This window comes from Lutra lutra, chromosome 8, assembly GCF_902655055.1.
Source record: "Lutra lutra chromosome 8, mLutLut1.2, whole genome shotgun sequence".
Taxonomy (NCBI): Eukaryota; Metazoa; Chordata; class Mammalia; order Carnivora; family Mustelidae; genus Lutra; species Lutra lutra.
In genome coordinates, this window is record NC_062285.1 from 55,239,546 (window position 1) to 55,259,498 (window position 19,953).

Sequence of the window (19,953 nt, forward strand, 5' to 3'; positions counted from 1 at the left end):
GCTTTGTAGTAGAGAATGAACAACCTTGCATGATTTTTAAATATACCATCTAGTGCTTTATTAGAGTGTACCAGATGTGGACCTTTTTTTAACTTGTAGATTTTTTAAATTAGATTACCCTATATTATTTTTATTTTTTTAAAAGCAATCTGTGATCAGTGTAGACTTCAGAAAATGCTGAAAGTATGAAGAAGAAAACAAAACTACCTGGAATACCATTATCCAGAGATAACCATTATTAACATTGGATGCTAATTCCCTTATCTTTTTATATGCTTATTCTTTTGTTTGCTTTTTTTTTTTCTCCCCCCAGTAGGCTCCATGCCCAATGTGGGGCTTGAACTCATGACCCTGAGATCAAGAGTTGTAAAGTTGCATGTTCTACTGACTGAGCCAGCCAGGCGCCCCGTTTTGTTTGCTTTTTTATAGATTTGGAATTATGGTGCATATGCAGTTTTATATCCTGCTTTTTTCCCTATAGAATATATAGCATTTTGGGCACCTGGGTGGTTCAGTGGGTTAAAGCCTCTGCCTTCGGCTCAGGTCATGATCCCAGGGTCCTGGGATCGAGCACCGCATCGGGCTCTCTGCGAAACAGGGAGCCTGCTTCCCTCCTCTCTCTCTGTCTGCCTCTCTGCCTACTTGTGATCTCTGTCAAGTAAATAAATAAAATCTTTAAAAAAAATTTAAAAAAAAAGAATATATAGCATTTTCTTATGTCATTAAATAGCTTTCAGAAAATGTTATTTTTTTTTAAGAGTTTATTTATTTATTTGACAGAGATCACAAGTGGGGGCGGGGGGAGGGAAGCAGACTCCTGACTCCCCGCTAAGCAGAGAGCCCGATGTGGGGCTTGATCCCAGGACCCTGGAATCATGACCTGAGCCAAAGGCAGAGGCTTTAACCCACTGAGCCACCCAGGTGCCCACAGAAATGTTATTCTTTTTTTTTTTTTTAATTTATTTTTATTTATTTGACAGAGATCACAAGTAGGCAGAGTCAGGCAGAGAGAGAGGAGGGGAAGCAGGCTCCCTGACAAGCAGAGAGCCCGATGTGGGGCTCGATCCCAGGACCCTGGGATCATGACCTGAGCCGAAGGCAGAGGCCTTAACCCACTGAGCCACCCAGGCGCCCCCACAAATGTTATTCTTTTTTTTTTTTTAAAGATTTTATTTATTTATTTGACAGACAGAGATCACAAGTAAGCAGAGAGGCAGGCAGAGAGAGAGAGGAGGAAGCAGGCTCCCTGCAGAGCAGAGAGCCCGATGTGGGGCTCGATCCCAGGACCCTGGGATCATGACCTTGTGGGTCTCGATCCCAGGACCCTGGGATCATGACCTGAGCTGAAGGCAGAGGCTTTAACCCACTGAGCCACCCAGGCGCCCCCAGAAATGTTATTCTTAACTTAAATATAGTCTCTTGTCAAGCAGTATCTTACATTGATCCATTTTTCTAAACATTTAATTCCTGTTCTTTTTTTCTTATTGTTATAAATATGACTGTGATAAACCTTTTAATATATAAGTGGTCCGTGTTTTGGGCTTTAACCCCAGAATAAAGTCCTGAAAAAAGAATGATTTGTTCAAGGGATACAAAACATTTTAAGACAATATAAATATTGCCAGATTGCTTTCCAGAAAGATTGTTCAAATATGTACTCCCAAAAGTCTTATATGAAGGTATAAAAATTTCTTTTTTTTAAAGATTTTATTTATTTATTTGACAGAGAAAGGGATAGGGAGAGAGGGAATACAAGCAGGGATGGAGTGGGAGAGGGAGAAGCAGGCTTCCCTCTGAGCAGGGAACCTGATGCGGGGCTCAATCCCAGGACCCTGGGATCGTGACCAGAGCCCAAGGCAGACACTTAACGACTGAGTCACCCAGGCATCCGAAGGTGTAAGAATTTCTGTGGCATTCTTTTTTTTAAACGTTTCTTTCTTTCTTTCTTTCTTTTTTTTTAAGATTTTATTTTATTTCATTTATTTTTTAAGTAGGCTCCACACCCAGTGTGGGGCTTGAACTCAAAACCCCTGAAAACTTGCAACTCCTTAAACTCACAACCACAGTGACATGTCTACCTAGGAAGCCAGCTAGGCCCCCCTCTGCTGCATTCTTTTATACATGAAAATATATCTTAACAGCTCTGGCCTGGGTTTTGTTTTCAAGGGCCAATGAAAGGTTAACTTGACAAATAATCTTCCTTTTCCCCATTTTTTAGCACTCTAACTGAAAGCTGTGGAGTCACCTCTATGCTATTTGGATGATAAGGAAAGCACGGAGTTGGTTGAGTGTAGTCACATCAAGTGCCTTAGGCACAAAGTAATTGTATATGTATTTAAAACATGTCAAATATGTTTAGCTTTAAATACATAAATATCTGTATAGCAGTTGTTTTGTGGACCCAGCTGGCAGCTTTATGAAAAAAAAAAAAAAAAACAAAACAGGAAGATAAATGTAGAATTTCAGCAGAGTATACTTAAATATTGGCTTGATATTAAATCAGTAAGTATTTATCAAAAATAAACTGTGTTATGAAAGGAAAGTCTTCCAGAAGTTTTAACCTAGATCTCTGTATTCTATCCCATTCCCATTTTGGTCACAGATAATACAGCCATTTTCTTTTTATTCATGAAACTAAAATAGCCTGCTCATGGCCACTAACATATCACCATTTCATTTCTTTCATAGCAGGTATCTGCTATTAATCTGAAATTACTTTGTTTACTTGCTTTGTGTTTGTCTCTTCCTTTTAGAGTGTAAGCACCATAAGAGTAGAAACCTTGTCTGTTTCATTCACTGTTGAATTCTGGGGCCTAGAGTGTGGGTAGGCACTGAATTGATGAATTGTAGGGTTGTTTTTTTTTTTTTTTTAAGATTTTATTTATTTATTTGACAGATCACAAGTAGGCAGAGAGGCAGGCAGAGAGAGGAGAGAGAGAGAGAGGAGGAAGCAGGCTCCCTGCTGAGCAGAGAGCTGGATATGGGGCTTGATCCCAGGACCCTGAGATCATGACCTGAGCCGAAGGCAGAGGCTTTAACCCACTGAGCCACCCAGGCGCCCCGAATTTTAGGTTTTTTGCTTCTTGTTTTTTGGTTTTTTTAAAAGTAGGCCCCATGCCCAGTGTGGAACTCAACTCGGGGCTTGAGCTCACCACCCTGAGATTAAGATCAAGACCTGAGCTGAGACCAAGAGTCAGATGCTTAACCGATTGAGCCACCCAGGCACCCCAGTGAATTGGTGAATTCTAAAACTGACCATAGGGGCACCTGGGTGACTCAGTGGGTTAAGCCTCTGCCTTCGGCTCAGGTCATGATCTCAGGTCCTGGGATCGAGCCCCGCATCGGGCTCTCTGCTGGGGAGTCTGCTTCCCTCTCTCTCTCTGCCTGTCTCTCTGCCTACTATGGTCTCTGTCTGTCAAATAAATAAATAAAAAATCTTAAAAAATAAAAAAATTAAAATAAAATAAAATAAAACTGACCATATTTACTTTTTGATCTAGAAAGTAAATTGTGATTATTAGTTTCAGACTTTATCCTTGCCAAATCTTTTACTAAGACTTTACATACCTCTTTTTTGTGCTCTTGCCTGTACTCTGGAGTTGTCTAGCAAAGGAATTTGATAAATGACCACAAAGAATAAGAAATAGCAACAGATCTAATATGTATGCTGATCAATCTCTGACTGATTGAACTTGTGAATTAAATCATCATTCTTACCACTTACCTGGCATCTCTCATGTCAAATGACAAAAATTCATTGTCTGACCAAACTTTAGGCAGGTTTTTGAACCTTCTTTTAGGCCCATCAGTGTACTTTCTTGTAAGATCCAGTTTTAGCAAGAATCCCTCACCATCAGTATCTGATCACCCTCATATATCTGATCACGTTCTTCATCTTTCACCATCCCTTAGATTATGTATCATCATCCTGGCCTGTCTTTATCAAGACTCTTGTTAGGTTGGTTTAGTCAGAATCCCCCCTTCTCCTGATGTTTCCTCTTAGTACTTTTCCATCCATTAACCCCCACCATGGTCCTTGGCTATAAATTTCCACTTGCACATGATGTATTCAGAATTGAGCCCAGTTCTATACAGAGGTCTCTTTTCTTCTATTGCAATCATTCTGACTAAAAAACTCTTTTTTACTGCTTTAACTACTCTCCAGCTCTAGTTTTTCTTGACACAGATGAGTGAAAGATTCTTTTTTTTGGCAAAGGATTATTGTCTTTTTATTTTTATGTCCACTTTGCTTGGCACTTAGTTCCCTAGTAATGTTTTTTGAGTGAATGAATGAAAGCTAGTCTAAACCCTTTCTAGATTTTCATGAATCTTTGATATTAATGGTGCATATGCCCTTCTCAATTTTTGTACTTAGCAGTATCTGCCTTTTGTTATTAGGAACCTAAGAAGAGGCTCTTGGGTGTGTTTGTATATGGCTTTTATGCCTTACTAAAGTTGGGCCATTTTATGAACAGCAGTTAGTTACTAAAGAAATAATTGCATTATACCTGGGTCCAGAGAACTGACTTTGTCATCCTCAGTGACGGACTTCATTCTCTTTCTATTAAAAAAGAAGGAAAAAAGATATATATGCATATATATATATATATATATATATATATATATATATATATTACATACATAGAAAATCAGTTTTCTTATTTGCACATTGACCATTTTAGGATATACTTCTGGCTTTGACAAAACTATTTAACATAGATTTTATGAAATTATCCCAGTTATTAAAAACCAGTCTCTAAACCTTGGATTTTCTTCACTTCTCTCCCAGCATTCGGGTAACTTTCTCTCTTTTGAGTAAATAGTAATTTTTATCATTTATGCCTTCTGGTGACTGAGCCTTTTCCTCTGCACACTTGGACTCTGGAACAGCCTTTTTCTGCATCTTTGTTTTCCTGTTCTAAGATCTCCTCTGGAAGCATCTCACTTCCTCCTGGAAATGTCTCTTAATGTGTGTATCCTTTGCCTGTCATTTATTGGTTAGTTGTACAAAATGTTGAGTTCCATCCTGAGGAATAGATTGGGGAGCAGACACACATTTGAGTGTCATGCCCAGACACGTGATCTACTTGTCAAGTAGTGTAGTTCCATATGGGCTGTGAGTTAAATTCTAGTGAATGACAGCATCTTTATTCAGGATTTCACCTTTGTCACAGCCTGTTTATATGACAGAAATGTGCTGCTTTTTGTTCTTTCTTTCTTTCTTTTATTTGACAGATCACAAGTAGGCAGAGAGGCAGGCAGAGAGAGACAGGAGGAGGAGGCAGGCTCCGATGCGGGACTCGATCCCAGGACCCTGAGATCATGAAGGCAGAGGCTTTAACCACTGAGCCACCCAGGCGCCCCTGCTTTTTGTTCTTGAGAAGGCATCAATTTGACCTCTTTCGTAACTAGAGATTTGTTTTATCTATCAGATAGAAATAAGCAATGGCATTCCTTGTATGTAGCAATTGATACAGCTAACAGGGAATTTGAAAAGATGTAAACTGGATTTTTTTTTTTTAAGTAGGAGAACAGATGATTATTATCGTTGTAATATATTTAATTCTTAAAAAAGACAAATCACTTTAAAGTGAAAATGATGGAAATGAAAAGCAGCAAGATACTGAGGAATGATTTCAGATTAATTCTGGTATTTAAGAAAGAGGGCCTTCTTCCTTCCATTGTGATCCTCCTTTCGGTGAAAATGGCAAAACAAAAAGCCAGTAAAGTGGGAAGGAAGAAGGAAATCCTAGTTAGTGATTGTCAGATTTGAGCCCTGAAAATGGTTGCTTTTGTTGGATTAAATACTTTTCCTCAGCTTTGTTTTGCCTTTTGTTTTCTTTTAGAAAATTGTGATTTTTCACTTCTATTTCCTAGTAAGGATGCAGTTAAATGAATTTGGAAGCATATATTGTGATATGATTGTACAAAAGCAAGTTAAATTTTGAATTTTGTGGTTGGAGGGAAACCATTCTGGAGTTTATTCGGTCACTTCCTATGCCAGTGCTGCCCTACTCTCAGCCAGCAAGCACCCCTTTTCTCCTCTAACTAGGTAGAAAACAGAAAATTTAGCCAAATAACAGAAACAAGGTAAAAGGAAGGAATCTCACCTGCTTCTTATGTTATATCTGCCCTAGCCCTTGTAGTTTACTTCCTGGTTGGAGATATGCTACAGGATCTTGTTGAAATTAAATTTTCATTTCATGATTATATTAGGAAAGCGGGGTTTGGGACTAGGAAGTGAAACTGTCTCCAGCACAGCAGTTAGGAATTTTTCGAGAGATGAATTGCTTTCCAAAAATGTTCTGAATTTTCAGTCATAATGGCCATGGTCTTTGCATTTATTTACTTTTATTTACTTGATATTTATTTTTTGCACTATGTCATAGTTCCAGAAAGTGCTAAAAAAATTATTATGTATTTAAAACAAACAAACCAGAAAACCCCCTTGTCCTGGGGCTGTGTGAAGAAGAATAAAGCTCTCATTTTCCCAATACCCAATCATCAGCTTCAGCTGGCTTCTCCTAGGAAAAGAATTTATTGAAGCAATTTATCCTGGCTAAATGTGATATAAATCTGTGTGCACCTATGTACATACAGGCTCTCTTCCATTACAGCAATGCTGCAGCATCAGTTTCCTTCATAGTTAGACCCTGTTCCTAGCACACTGAAAGATGACTAAGAAGCCCTTTCTGTTTTATGGGGCACCCCACAATTTTAAACACTGATTAGTTGTGAAATTACTAATCAGACTACCAGAAATACTGGTTTCCAACCCCAGAGTGAGTCTTAAGAGAGTAGGAGAGATGTTACCTAGCTGCCCTCTGAGTTTTAAGCAGGGTTTTCTGATTACCAAATTCAGTCTAGCACTTTAACATTTTATTTTAATGCAGACCCGAGTGAGGGTAACCTGATATTTTGGTTTATCTCCAAAATAAAAATTTGAATTTGGTTACAGTTCTGAAGTTGTTTCTAGGCATATTCAAATTATAGTTCTTCCTCTTTCATCTTCCCTTGTTAATGCTCTTTTCTACACCTTCCTTTCTTATAGAAAGATGTTCGAAAATATACTTTAGGAGTTTATTCTGTGAAGACTATTTTTGTGCCCTCCCCCTTTCAAAACCCTGTTTATCTTTTAGGAGTATTTTTACTATGATTTGCATTTCTCATCCTTATCCATCTCCACCTCTATTTTTATTCCTAAGTGGGAAATGAGAAATTTCCCCAACACATTCATATTGAAATTATTGTTCTTTGACAAAGAATTTCGATCAGCATTTCAAGAGTTTAGCTTCAATAATTAAAAAACAACAACAGTATAAGCCCTGTTAAATTCTTCAGAGAAATAGAGAGGATGGATGGTGATGCCTTTTAGTGCCATTTCTTTTATCCCCTGCAGCAGCACACATCTGTTGGCTGCAACAGAGCAGCCCAAGAACTCTGGCCGAGAGCGGCACAAACAGCCGGAACATATTCACCCAGTAAACCCCCAAAGAGTCGACATTTGTTTTATTGCTGCTTTTAAAAACCTAGCCATAAATAGAATTAGAGGGGGAAGGGCACCCATATTTCTCCATTTGCCACAGACGATTGGTGGGGGGAGAAGAAGGCTCCCAGTGGGGAGAGAAGGTTTTTATTTTTATTTTTTTATTAATGAAAATCATTTCCCGTGTAGCCCAATAGGATGGGTGCTTTGTTTTCTTTGGCAATAATCTGGGATAAACGGCCCTTGCCAACAGTCTCGTAGTTTATACACCAGGGAGCCAGATTATAGCCCTGTAAAATGGAGCACCCCTCCTATAATCCCTTAATTAATTAAATGACAAATTTTGGTCTTCTCTAGTTCAGAAATATGGCTTCCGCATCGAATGTTCAGTGGATTTATTGACATAGGGAACTGCACTGATTGTAATTCAGCAGACTAGAGGAGTGTGTTATATACTGTAGCAGAAAGAGGGGAAATCTACCAAAGGTTTGAAATTCCTTGACTATTTAGGTCTCAATTTTTCTAATTAAAAGTTTCAGTTGAGGCACAATAGATCATATGCCACCTGTCTAATGGGTCTCCCCAAAGTAGCCTGTGTTTATAGCTTTGATAGACAGCATTCTTGGAACACCTGTTTCTAGGCTTGATATTTTTGAAGCACTTTTTTTTTTTTAAACTCCAGCGTATTTAACATAACTTTTCCCCCTGCCTCCCCCTCCTCAGCTCCGCTCTGCTATATGAAATATGGGAGACGACAGACCGTTTGTGTGCAATGCCCCGGGCTGTGGACAGGTACGTTTACAATATACTTTATTGTGAATGTCTCGTTGTGAATCAAAGTGGCTGTTTTATCACTAAGGCAAAGAGTTTAAAGCCGGTATTTTACGTGATCACTGGAGGTAATCAGATCAGAGGATTTGCAGTGTGTAAATCCATGTTATGAGGAAGTGTAGGCACTCTACCGTAATGAAATCTGCCTTGCTCTCTTTCATATTGTTATTCTACTGGTGTTTGTTTCCCAACCCACAGTGTTGAGGAATACATGTTGCTCTCTTCTGCTTTCTAAAGCAATCCATCTAAATATAAAACAAGTTGAGAAATATCTTTTCCTCAACCTTTGGGGATATAAAAGTGTGCTTAACATATTTAGAATAGGCAGCTGAGAACGTATCTGTTCATTGTGAGCCTCAGTTTGCTGGAGTATGTTGGATTTTTTAAATAAGAGAGAAAAGTTTCTTTGGACTGTTGATCCAGAAAATCACTGTTGGTAGCTAAGGCAGATCTCTGCCTATGTAGAAAATACAAATCCAGCATAGAACCTGAGATCTCACCGCAATATATAAACTACAAGATTTCTCAGCCATCTTCCCTCCCTGACACCGCAGGATGTCTTGTCCTGTGTGTCAGCTGCCATGTTATTGTCTGCATATCTGTACATTATGTGTCAGATACTTTCATCATATGCTTTTTTAATAAAATAATTTTGTTGAAACTGCTTCTTTACCCCACCCATTTTGTATCTTCTTAACTTCTTCCTAGACCCTCCCCTACTGCCATGTTTCACAAAGGATGAAGAAAAGCATACAAAGGAAGTTTTATTGGCCTTCATGGACTGATTTTATAGAACTGAAAGGTTGAATTTCTGTTCAGTTAGGAATATGCCATGTGACTGCCCAGTGACACTTACTGGTGGTATGTGAGATTGCAGACTAGTTCTATTAAACACTATAAATACTTCAGCAGAAAGAAGAGTTAAGTTCCAGAGATTCCTAAGAATTGGAATTCTTAGTGAATGGGATGAGAGTAGTGACAAGGAATAAGCAGAAGGATTCTAAATTCCAATAATGCTGAAAATTTCAGAAAAGGCTAAAAAAGCCATTGCATTCTGAAGTATTCAGTGTCATAAGGTATATTTCCTTTTTTGTTAGTTTTCAGCTTTATTGTTGACTGTTCTCCCCCATCTGATTTGTATTTTATTCTTTTACAATAGAAGCCACTTGGGAAATTAGGGTAGATTTGTTTCACTTTTCAGACAGCTATATTAGAATACATATCTGAACCTGATCCCTCCAAATTTTTGTGTGTGGATTTGTTGATACTATCTACTGTGATTCCCATAATTGATACCGGGGACCCTTTTCACTTATCTCTCTTTAAAAATCTGCAATTTTGGTGAAAAGATTTATTTTTCTCATACTTTTATTTTTCTTTGTTTATTTTTTAAGCTTCTCAGTGCCCCGCTTATGTTTTATGCTTAAAACCACCTAGACAAGGGCTTAACGAAATTAAAATGGATTATAAAATAAAAGGAAAACACCAGAAAAAGCATCTCGTAAGCTCCCTGAGAAGAAAGGTATAAATGGGTTTCTTTAGGCTGTCTCATCAGAAAAGAGTAGTTTTCACTGAAATTTCTTTTTGTTTTGCTTGGGCTAGAGGTGGTAAAAATAGTAGGGACTTTTTACTTTGGTTCCTTTTGTATTGTTGGATACTGTTTGTCATAAGCCTTTTCCTTCCCCTACTTCTTCCTCCCATTTCTGAATTGTTTGCTGGTATTTTGGTTGTTGGGATTCTTTATAACCTCTACTGTTGGTCCTGAAGCCACCCCCCAGTGGATGTGGAACTCAAGGAGATTGCTACCTTCTTTTGTATTCCAGTTACTTGTTTTATAGAAAAGAATAGAAGGTAGCACGGTTCGTCCCTTTACCTCCTTTGCATGTCAGAATTTTATGATCAGGTAAAATTGTAGTTGTCTAGTTACGTTTAGTCTCCTTCCAAGTTTCCCCCAATATCTAGTGACAATTAACTCTTAAGTAGGATCTCTTCAAGATTTACTGTGGTAAACAACTGTGGTTGCTTTCTATTATATGAAATAGTGGAAATCTGGCAGAGAAGATAAATTTGGGAAAGCGAACTACCCTTGGCCTGTCATCCAGCTTTCTTACATCTCTTGAAAATGGTTTCATCCTGGAGCCACTTGAGGCCTTTAAGCTATTTATAATCCACTGTCATTGGTTCAAAATTTTTATTCCAGAAATGGTAGAATAATTTTTAAAAAGCTATGTAAATCCCAGTAGTGGTAATAAGGACCATGATAATTTTTACAAGACATGGTTTAGAACTTACTGCCATTGAAACCTCAAAAATTGGTGGTTTCTACCACTTAGAGGAAGAAGGAATGAAAGCAAATCTTTTTTTTTTTTTTTAAAGATTTTATTTATTTATTTGACAGAGAGAGATCACAAGTAGACGGAGAGGCAGGCAGAGAGAGAGAGGGAAGCAGGCTTCCCGCTGAGCAGAGAGCCCGATGTGGGACTCGATCCCAGGACCCTGAGATCATGACCCGAGCCGAAGGCAGCGGCTTAACCCACTGAGCCACCCAGGCGCCCCATGAATGAAAGCAAATCTTAATTCAAGAGACGGATCCTTAAAAAACCAACCAACAAACAAAAACTGTAGGAATCTTGCATTATTTCAGTGTATGTTCTCTGCCCAGACTTTACCTTATGTACCCCTAAACTCAGAAATCATCTACGCCTTAATATTAAGGGAAGGTGAAAGGAAAATTCACCTAAAATAGACTAGTGGATTATGCTCTCCACCATATAATCAAAACCACCGGGCTTTCAGTGGATACGTAAACATGTTTTGGTTGCTAGGTCTTTAATGGCTGTTATTTTTGGATGCTGTTCATGATCCACTTCCCAACAGTAAGTCTGATGTGACACAGCTGAATTCTAAATATGCTGCATGTACTTTTTTAAAAGAAAGATGGCTGCTGAAGGTTGTATTCTCTGCATTCTTATCTGAAAAGACAGATGATAGGGTGTTTTGAGCCCTCTCATCTCTATTCTCCTGTTGAGACCCTGTTTCTCTTGAGGCCTCATCACTCTCCTGAAGAGGAACTTAGGGAGAGCAATATTCTTGCTAATACCTCTCTATGGAATGTGGTAGCAGGAATAGTTAATAGAGCTGCCTCCAGAGAACGGGTTAGTGTTGTTAAGGCAACAGTACCCCAGATACCCTGTGCCAAAGGGTTGGGTTGAATTTGAGTGGTTTGGGTTTTTGAAATGTTTATAAGATAGCATCTAATTAATACTGTTGTGACATAGTATAGTTAGTAGAAGTATAGTTTGGTGCTGAATTTAGGTAGTCTTGTAAGTTTTTGATGCTTTGGGGGACTCTCTTATTTAAAGGTGGATTGTGAAATTGCTCTGTTGTTTGTAGAAGCAGGAAAAACTACAGTTGACCCTTGAACAATGGAGGGGTTAGGAGCACCCCAGGGGAGTTAAAAATCCGCATATAACTTTTGACTCCCTAGAAACTTAACTACTAATATAGCCTAATGTTGACTTGAAGCCTTACCAATAATATAAACAGTTGATGAACTCTTATTTTGTATGTTATATGAACTATATATTGTATTCTCACTTTGGAATAAGCCAGAGAAAAGGAAATGTTGAGAAAATTGTAAGGAAGAGAAAACTTATGGTATGTATTATATTTATTTTTTAAAAATTCCACATTTAAGTGGACCTGTGCAATTCAAACCCATGTCATTCAAGGATCAACTGTACTATGCTTCTGAGAGTAATCTTGAATTTGTAAATGCAGTTAGATAACTTACCTTTTGGATGCTTTTTGCCCAGTTTTTATTACTAGGAGCCCACAAATTCCATATTCCTGTACCTCCCTTTTGGGAACATGACACTGTTTTGCAGTACAAATTATGCAGATTTAAGTAGTCCTTCTGGTTATTGTAACTAAGCCCTTGAGCAGAAGCTGATCATATAAGCTTATTACTTAGAATGTCTGTTTCTTTAAGAGCAGGAACACATTTCCTCTGAGGAGATACTTCTGATGGACAAGATCATCCCATTATTAGCCATTGAGGAAAATTTCTGTCATAATCACCTCTATATCCACTCTGTCCTTTTAAGGAAAAATCCTTTGATTGTTTCTCTGTCCATTGTGACCTGAGGGACTGTTACTCTTTTCCCCCCCCTAAGGTTATCTACCGCCAGATCTTTTCTTCTCCCAGAGGACGTTTAGGGATAGGTTGAGGTTCTGTTTGTATCTAACTGAGACATGAAACACATAACTAGCTCATAGACCTCCAGGGCCTGCTTTCCCTTTCTAGGGCCAAGAATAGCAGTAGAGCCCTAGTTGTGGTGGGATTGAGGGCAGCTTCTTGTACCTCCTTATCTTGTCATATAATAGGAATAATGTTTATGGTGCTGTAGTCCTGGCTTCACTTGGCATTTAACCAGCCTCCAATGCTGTTTATTGCTTCGTATCCTCTGCCTCCATGAACATTATCCCTTAAATCTCTATTGCTTTGTAATATATGAGGCAACAAATAGCTTCTATGATTGGTTAAATGCTGGCATGCTACAAAGGTATATGTTTTATTGCCTATGTAACACAAATCTCTATAGATTTTTTTCTGTTATCCCAGCCCTCCCTTTAAGTGGGCCATACTGGTATTATGGGACTCTGGATTTTTAATTCTATCCCTTTGGCAAGTTTCCCTATTACCTGGCATTAGCACAAAGAAAAGAGGGAAGAATGGGTTGGTGCTGATTACTAATTCTTTATGTCAGGGGAGCATCTTGAATTGGAGAATAATAAGGAAGAAATGGCTTTGATAGGTAAATACCATTTATGGTGGTAGATACCATCTTTACATGCTTTGACAGGTGAGGGCAATTTCAGGCAAACAAATAAGCCTTTCTTCCTCACCCCCTGCCAAGAGTTTAAAAAAATTCAAATTTTTATTTAATAATTCATATTTCATTCAATAATTCATCCAGTTCCCATCTGGTAAGAGTGCCTGCATGCTGTCAGGCAGCTGAAAATACATTGCATTATACACAATTAGGCCAAATGCTAACCTTGTTTTTTGTAATAATATGTTGATTTTGCAATAACTTTCAGTCCACTCTGAGTATGCTACAGTTTTATGAACCGTTGTTATGCATCGTGTGGACAAAATTGGGACTAGGATTTTTAAAAATGTAAATATATTAAGAGCAAGGAATTAAACCTGTTTTTAATGTCCGATCTGGCACTCTCGATACTCGCCTTTAGAAACATGTGGTTGATGATTTTAGCTTTTTATGTTACCATTATTTTTATGTTACTAAGAACATAGTGGATTAAAAGCATCCCTGTTCTGATCTACCATGGGGGGAGGCTGTATGAACCTAATTAGAGTGATACCCAAGAAATTAGATGAAATTTTTCAGTTATTCACTCTTGTTTTCCTTGGATATGACTTAATATTTGGAATGGGAGCCCAGAAACAGTTCTCAGAGCATTCCTGGTAGGAAAAAAATAAATAAAATCCTGTATCTTCGTATCTCAGTTCTTCCTAACTCAGGAGAGAGGCTGTTTTCTAGTCCCTTCTTTTATAAACTGCTGAGTTAATAATGTGCTTTCTGGATCTGAGAGCCTGTCCTTCATTAGTCCCTCTTTTGCCACCCCTGCAAAACCACGTACAGCTAGGTTGTTAACTTACAAGGTATTGTCATCATTATATAGAATTCATCATTCTCTTATCAAATACTCTTCCAGCTAATGCGGCAGATTGAAGAACAGCCAGTGTGTTCCCTCTTTCTGGTGAGCGTGTTTCTTTAATGCAGATTGACTTGCTCAGCAGTTGCATTTTGTCTGAAGCCCTTGTTAGGGCCTACTCTGTATGTGGATTCATAACACATCTGTGTGTACATCTACAGTGCTGTATAAATAATAATAAGTAATCACCAGATGGCCTATAACTGCTCCTCTGGACCCGCTGGGTCTCTTGAAGCTGTTAGTAAAGTCTTCTGGCGTTTTGCTGGGGAAAACTTGTCATAGATTTATTTCTAAAAAAATTCAAACTCACAACTGGGTGTTTAGGACTAGATATTGCTGTCTGTGTTGTAAATATTTAACAGGCTTTGTACAATGACAAGTAAAAGCACCATTACTAACCACACACAGTGGCTGTGGAGCTCTTCTTCCCTCCTGGCCATTTAGAAAGGAAACAAAATGCCGATAAATTGTGCATTATGAACAAGGTGCAAGAGATGCTCTCTCTGGAAGCTCTTTCATAGGAGAGGAAAGAGAACTTCAGTGTTCTGCTCAAAGGATGTAACGGGACGAACTTAAGCTTTTTAACCAGATGCCAGTGACTTATATTAAAATACGATGTTCTTTTTAAATTGGATTTACAGTACAAAAGAAGCCCTTTCATTTGGAGTTAGGGAAGAGCCAGGTTTTGATCTTAATTGAGTCTTTATAACCAAATGATAAACCCCTTTGAAAGGGTTACAGTTGCAAATGTTAGTAAGCATTTAGCTAAATTTCACTTAGCCAGATCTTTAGACTTTTGGTTATGTCTAAAAATTTAAGATAGCTATTGTTTGCCAGTGTTATTTATAAAGCAGAACATCTATATTTTTGTCCGCTTTTCATTTGTTTTTGTAAAAGGGGTTATATGTTTTGTGTTTTTTTTTGGAGAAAAAAATCTTTTTTTTTTTTAAAGATTTTATTTATTTATTTGACAGACAGAGATCACAAGTAGGCAGAGAAGCAGGCAGAGAGAGGAGGAAGCAGGCTCCCTGCCGAGCAGAGAGCCCGATGCGGGGCGATGCGGGGCGATGATGTGGGGCTCGATGCCAGAACCCTGGGATCATGACCTGAGCCGAAGGCAGAGGCTTTAACCCACTGAGCCACCCAGGCGCCCCTGGAAAAAAAAAATCTTACTCTGATTTTCTGTTTATAATTTTCTGTGCTATATTTTACTATTACTACTGTCCGTGCTCCAGTTCCTGTTGTAAGATACTTGCTCAGTACAGCAATGAATATTTTAAAAAATCAAAATAGAACTGATTATCTCTAAATATTAGTGTTTTAAAATCTTTGTATATCTTAAGATAAAAAAGGTTTCAAACAGAAATTGCATATCTGAACTCTCAAGTCTAGTTTTCTTTTGTCTGTTGAGGGTTGAATCTATTTAACCATAGAAGGTCTGTCCTATAAATCATAGCACAAGGCTGTCACTTTTGACTTAGAATATGTAGAAAGCTTTTTTCTTTAAAAATCTCACCTTGAAGAAATGACATACAAATTGTGAGGGAGAAATCCTGTTATTAATAGTTTATTGTAGATAGATTTTGCTTTTTAAATCCCTCAAAAATGATCAGGTTAAGGATAAGATTTCAAGGAGGAAAACTGTGGAGAAAAGATGGAAGGTTTGGGGGTTTATCTCTTTGTAGTAGTGCCTTTGTGTTTTTACTTAGAAGTTTCTTTGTGCACTGAAATACACCACCTAAGATTGTGTTTTGGTAAGAATCTGGACTATTTGCAATTGCTGTGTGAACGAACGAAGAGAATGAGAAAGAATTTTGAAATTAACCCATTCCCAGTCTGACACACCAGAATGTGGCTGCTGATTCTGCCGGCAGATAGAGGAGCCGAACCAACTTCTGCTCTAAAGACCAGCATTGCCAGCCCTCATTCCAGCATTTAAATCTCCTTGCTCACATTGATGATGTCAGATTTTGAGCAAACATGGTTCTGTCTTTAGATCCCAGGTGGAATTTGCAATTCCCTGGGTTGAGGGAAAGAGTTCTTCCTTTTTGCCTTTGAAAAACTTGGGTAACTCTGCAGGGAAAGTCAGCAGAATAAATCTGCAGCCTTGCCGAGTCCTTTGAGTCATTGTGGAAAGCTGAGCGCTCTGTTCGGCAGTCAGTCGGCAGATTGGCTGTCAGAGTTGCAGCTCCGCTTATCAAAGACTTAGTCTCTTGAAGAGCCATTTATGTTATTCCAGAGAGAATCATCCAGTGGCAAAAGGAACTCCTCCTTTCTCCTCCCAAGGGTCAGATCTGCTTTTGATACTGGGCAATTATCCCTTGATTTTCCTGAAAAATGCCTCAATTTACCATAAAGATTGGCACCAGCACAGGTTGCAGACTTGGTTACAATGACAAGCTCTGATTTCTTAGCCACAGGGAGAGGCATCAGGGTGACACTTGTAAGTATGCCAGAGGCTTAATGGTGGTAATTTTTCTGCCAAGTATCTCAGTACCCCTTATAAGCTTGGTTTCTCTTCTCTTTCTCCGAGGGAGATAATATTTGCTTTAGTTTTTTTACACACCAGTCACTATAAAAATGATGTGAGAGTTGTCTCTCTCTCCTTCCCTCACTTCCTCAAGACTCTTGCCGTGTCTTTATCCTCCTGTCTAGTTTGTGATTAAGCGCTGTAGTCTCTTTTTTTACTTTTTGCCTTCTTCTTGTATAACGTATCTTGGCTCTTATTAGTCATTGTACCTGGTAGAGATTATTAACCAGTGTTTCCTTTGATTAAAAAAAAAATAGACTATTCTTTTTATCAGTTTTACACTTACAGAAAAATTGAGCGGAGGAATGGCTAGGTGTCAGTCGGTTAAGCATTTGCCTTCATCTCAGGTCATGGTCCTGGGGTCCTGGGATCGAGCCCCATGTAAGGCTCCCTCTCAGTGGGGAGTCTTTTCTCCCTCTCTCTCTGCCCCTCTCCCCCACTTGTGCTTGCGCTCTCTGTCTCTTGCTCCTCTCTGTTAAGAAAATAAATAAAATCTTTTTAAAAAGTTGAGTGAAAAGTACTGAGAGTTCCCATATATACTCCTTATTCTCCTCTGCTACTGTATCTTTTTTTCTTTTTTAAGGCTTGTATTTATTTATTTATTTATTTATTTATTTTTAATTTTTTTTTTTAAAGACACATTTATTCAGCGTCATGATCAGACTATTACATTTAGCAATCAACAGCATGGGTGCAAAAAAAAAATCTACATTAAAACCCTTTGTTGGAATGCTTTACACTTTCCACAGAACAGAAACTAAAATAACCTGTTATACAATTAGTCACAAATACAGTCCTCGAGTTTTTTTGCCCATACACATGAGTATTGTCTAAAACATGTCTTCTTTGTAGCAGCTAGGCCCTGCCACCACTGTGCTTGGCTGAGTTCACAAATCTGTTGTAACCTGTAGCTTCCCTGTCACTTCTCTGGCTCTCCTCTCCTGCTAAGCTTTGTTTCCTGGCAGTAATTAAAATCTTCTGCCACTGCCGTAGCTGCTGCTGCTGCTGGAACCACCATAGCCACCTTGGTTTCGTGGTTTGGCGAAGTATTGGCCTCCACCACCATAAGGGCCAGAGCTTCTGCCTCCAAAATTGCCTCCTTTCATGGGTCCAAAATTTGAGGATTGATTGTTGTAATTGCCAAAATCATTATAGCTTCCACCACCTCCAAAGTTGCTTCCATCATTACCAAATCCGTTATAGCCATCCCCACTGCCACCATATCCACCACCACCTCGACTGCCACCAAAGCCACCTCGACCACTGAAGTTTCCTCCGCGACCAAAGTTGTCATTCCCACCAAAACCACCTCCACGACCACCACCAAAGTTTCCAGAACCACTTTGACCTCTTTGGCTGGATGAAGCACTAGCCATCTCTTGCTTAGAGAGCGCTTTCCTTACTTCACAGTTGTGGCCATTCACAGTATGGTATTTTTGAATGACAATCTTGTCTACAGAATCATGGTCATCAAATGTTACAAAAGCAAAACCCCTCTTTTTGCCACTGCCTCGGTCAGTCATGATCTCAATCACTTCGATTTTCCCATACTGTTCGAAATAATCTCTTAGATGATGTTCTTCAGTGTCTTCTTTAATGCCACCAACAAAAATCTTTTTCACAGTTAAGTGGGCACCAGGTCTTTGAGAATCTTCTCTTGAGACAGCCCTCTTTGGTTCCACAACTCTTCCATCCACCTTGTGTGGCCTTGCATTCATGGCTGCATCCACCTCCTCCACAGTGGCATATGTGACAAACCCAAAGCCTCTGGAGCGCTTGGTGTTTGGGTCTCTCATTACCACACAGTCCGTAAGTGTTCCCCATTGCTCAAAATGGCTCCTCAGACTCTCATCGGTAGTTTCAAAGCTCAGACCTCCGATGAAGAGCTTCCGCAGCTGTTCAGGCTCTTTGGGAGACTCTGACTTAGACATGACGGTGGTGGGAGGGGAGACTTTAACGATGCTTACTCGGCGGCGTCCACGGGCAGAAAGCAAGGCTTGTATTTATTTATTTATTTATTTGAGAGTGCACAAGTGTGGGGGTGGGGGAGCAGCAGAGGAAGCAGGAAAAGCAAGCTTTCCCACTGAGCAGGGACCTGATACTGGACTTGATCCCTGGATGCTGGGATCATGACCTGAGCTAAAGGCAGACCTTTAATAGACTGAGCCACCCAGGCTTCCCTTCCCTCCCCGGTGCTATTTTATGTTAGTGTGGTACCTTTGTTATAACTGATGAGCCAATATTGATACATTAATACTAACTGAAGTCCGCAAGCTACCTTAGGTTTAATCTTTGTGTTGTACATTCTGTGGGTCTTCACAAATGTGTAATAACATGCACCCACCGTTATTTATCATATAGAGTAGTTTTACTGCTCTAAAAAATCCCCTGTGTTCCACTTATTCATCCCTCCCCGCAATTATCCCCAACCCTTGGTGACCACTGATTTTTTTTTCTAATATATATTTAATTTTTTTTTAGATGTATTTATTTATTTGAGAGAGAGAGAGCATGCACGAGTGAGCTTGTGTGAGTGGGGAGAGGGGCAAAGGAAGAGAGAGAATCCCAAGCAGACTCCCTGCTGAGTGCAAAGCCCTATGCGAGGCTCCATCTCACAGCCCTGAGATCATGACCTGAGCCAAAATCAAGAGGCAGATGTTTAACCTACTGAATGACCTAGGCACCCCACCACTGATCTTTTTACCGTCTCCATAGTTTTGTCTTTTCCAGAATGTCATATAGTTAGAATCTTGCTGTCCTCTAATTCTTTAAAGTTATGAGCAGATAACCATGTGATTAGGTATAGCTGGAGAAAGGGGAAGAGAAAATTTAACATTTAAGGTCATAGCTCGAAGGTCCCTCTAAAAGTCTCAAGAATCTATCCAGGGAGATTAAGGTGGCAGCTTTTCTAGTCCTCCAGAAGTCTCTCGGATGTTAAAAGATTTGACTTCCCTAGTGAGAGTTTTACTGATTCTGGGTGTTGGGAGCAAGGGTAGGATGAACATTGAATGGACTGTATATGGGAAGTGAAGGTATTAGGGCTGAGCAAAAAAAGAAGTAGTAGAGCCCATGATCCCTTTTCCTTTGATGATGTTGAGTACAATAAAATGTCCTTTCCATTCCTCTCAAGGGTAGCCTTATATGTGACTGAAAAAAGTCAGTGCAACTTAAAGGTAAATAAGAAAGATTCCCTGTCTTAAAGTAATCCTCTGTACTTCTACATTAGTGAAAGATTCATATAAATTAATAAGTTACTAGAAAAGTATGGGACTTGTCATTCATGCTTTAGTATAAATCAGTTTAACCAGAGATGTAGTATTGGCTACATGAAGGAATAGAAGTTTGTATTTGGGTTTCGGAATAA

At 39.0% G+C, this 19,953-nt stretch overlaps 1 protein-coding gene across 8 annotated transcripts in view; it reads left to right on the forward strand.

The window, feature by feature from the left end:
• Positions 1–19,953, forward strand: part of LOC125106028 (cyclic AMP-dependent transcription factor ATF-7) — a 97,040-nt gene that overhangs the window by 12,574 nt on the left and 64,513 nt on the right. For 3 of the 8 annotated variants that reach the window (XM_047739462.1, XM_047739463.1, XM_047739461.1), the window contains 2 exons: positions 8,210–8,278; positions 19,720–19,762. In XM_047739462.1, coding sequence (XP_047595418.1) covers positions 8,259–8,278; positions 19,720–19,762 — 63 coding nt within the window. In that variant the 5' untranslated portion in view covers positions 8,210–8,258. Of the gene's footprint in view, positions 1–4,947; positions 4,970–8,209; positions 8,279–19,719; positions 19,763–19,953 lie in introns of those variants that run through there. The other 5 variants (XM_047739464.1, XM_047739465.1, XM_047739468.1 and 2 more) reach the window with 3 other exon arrangements.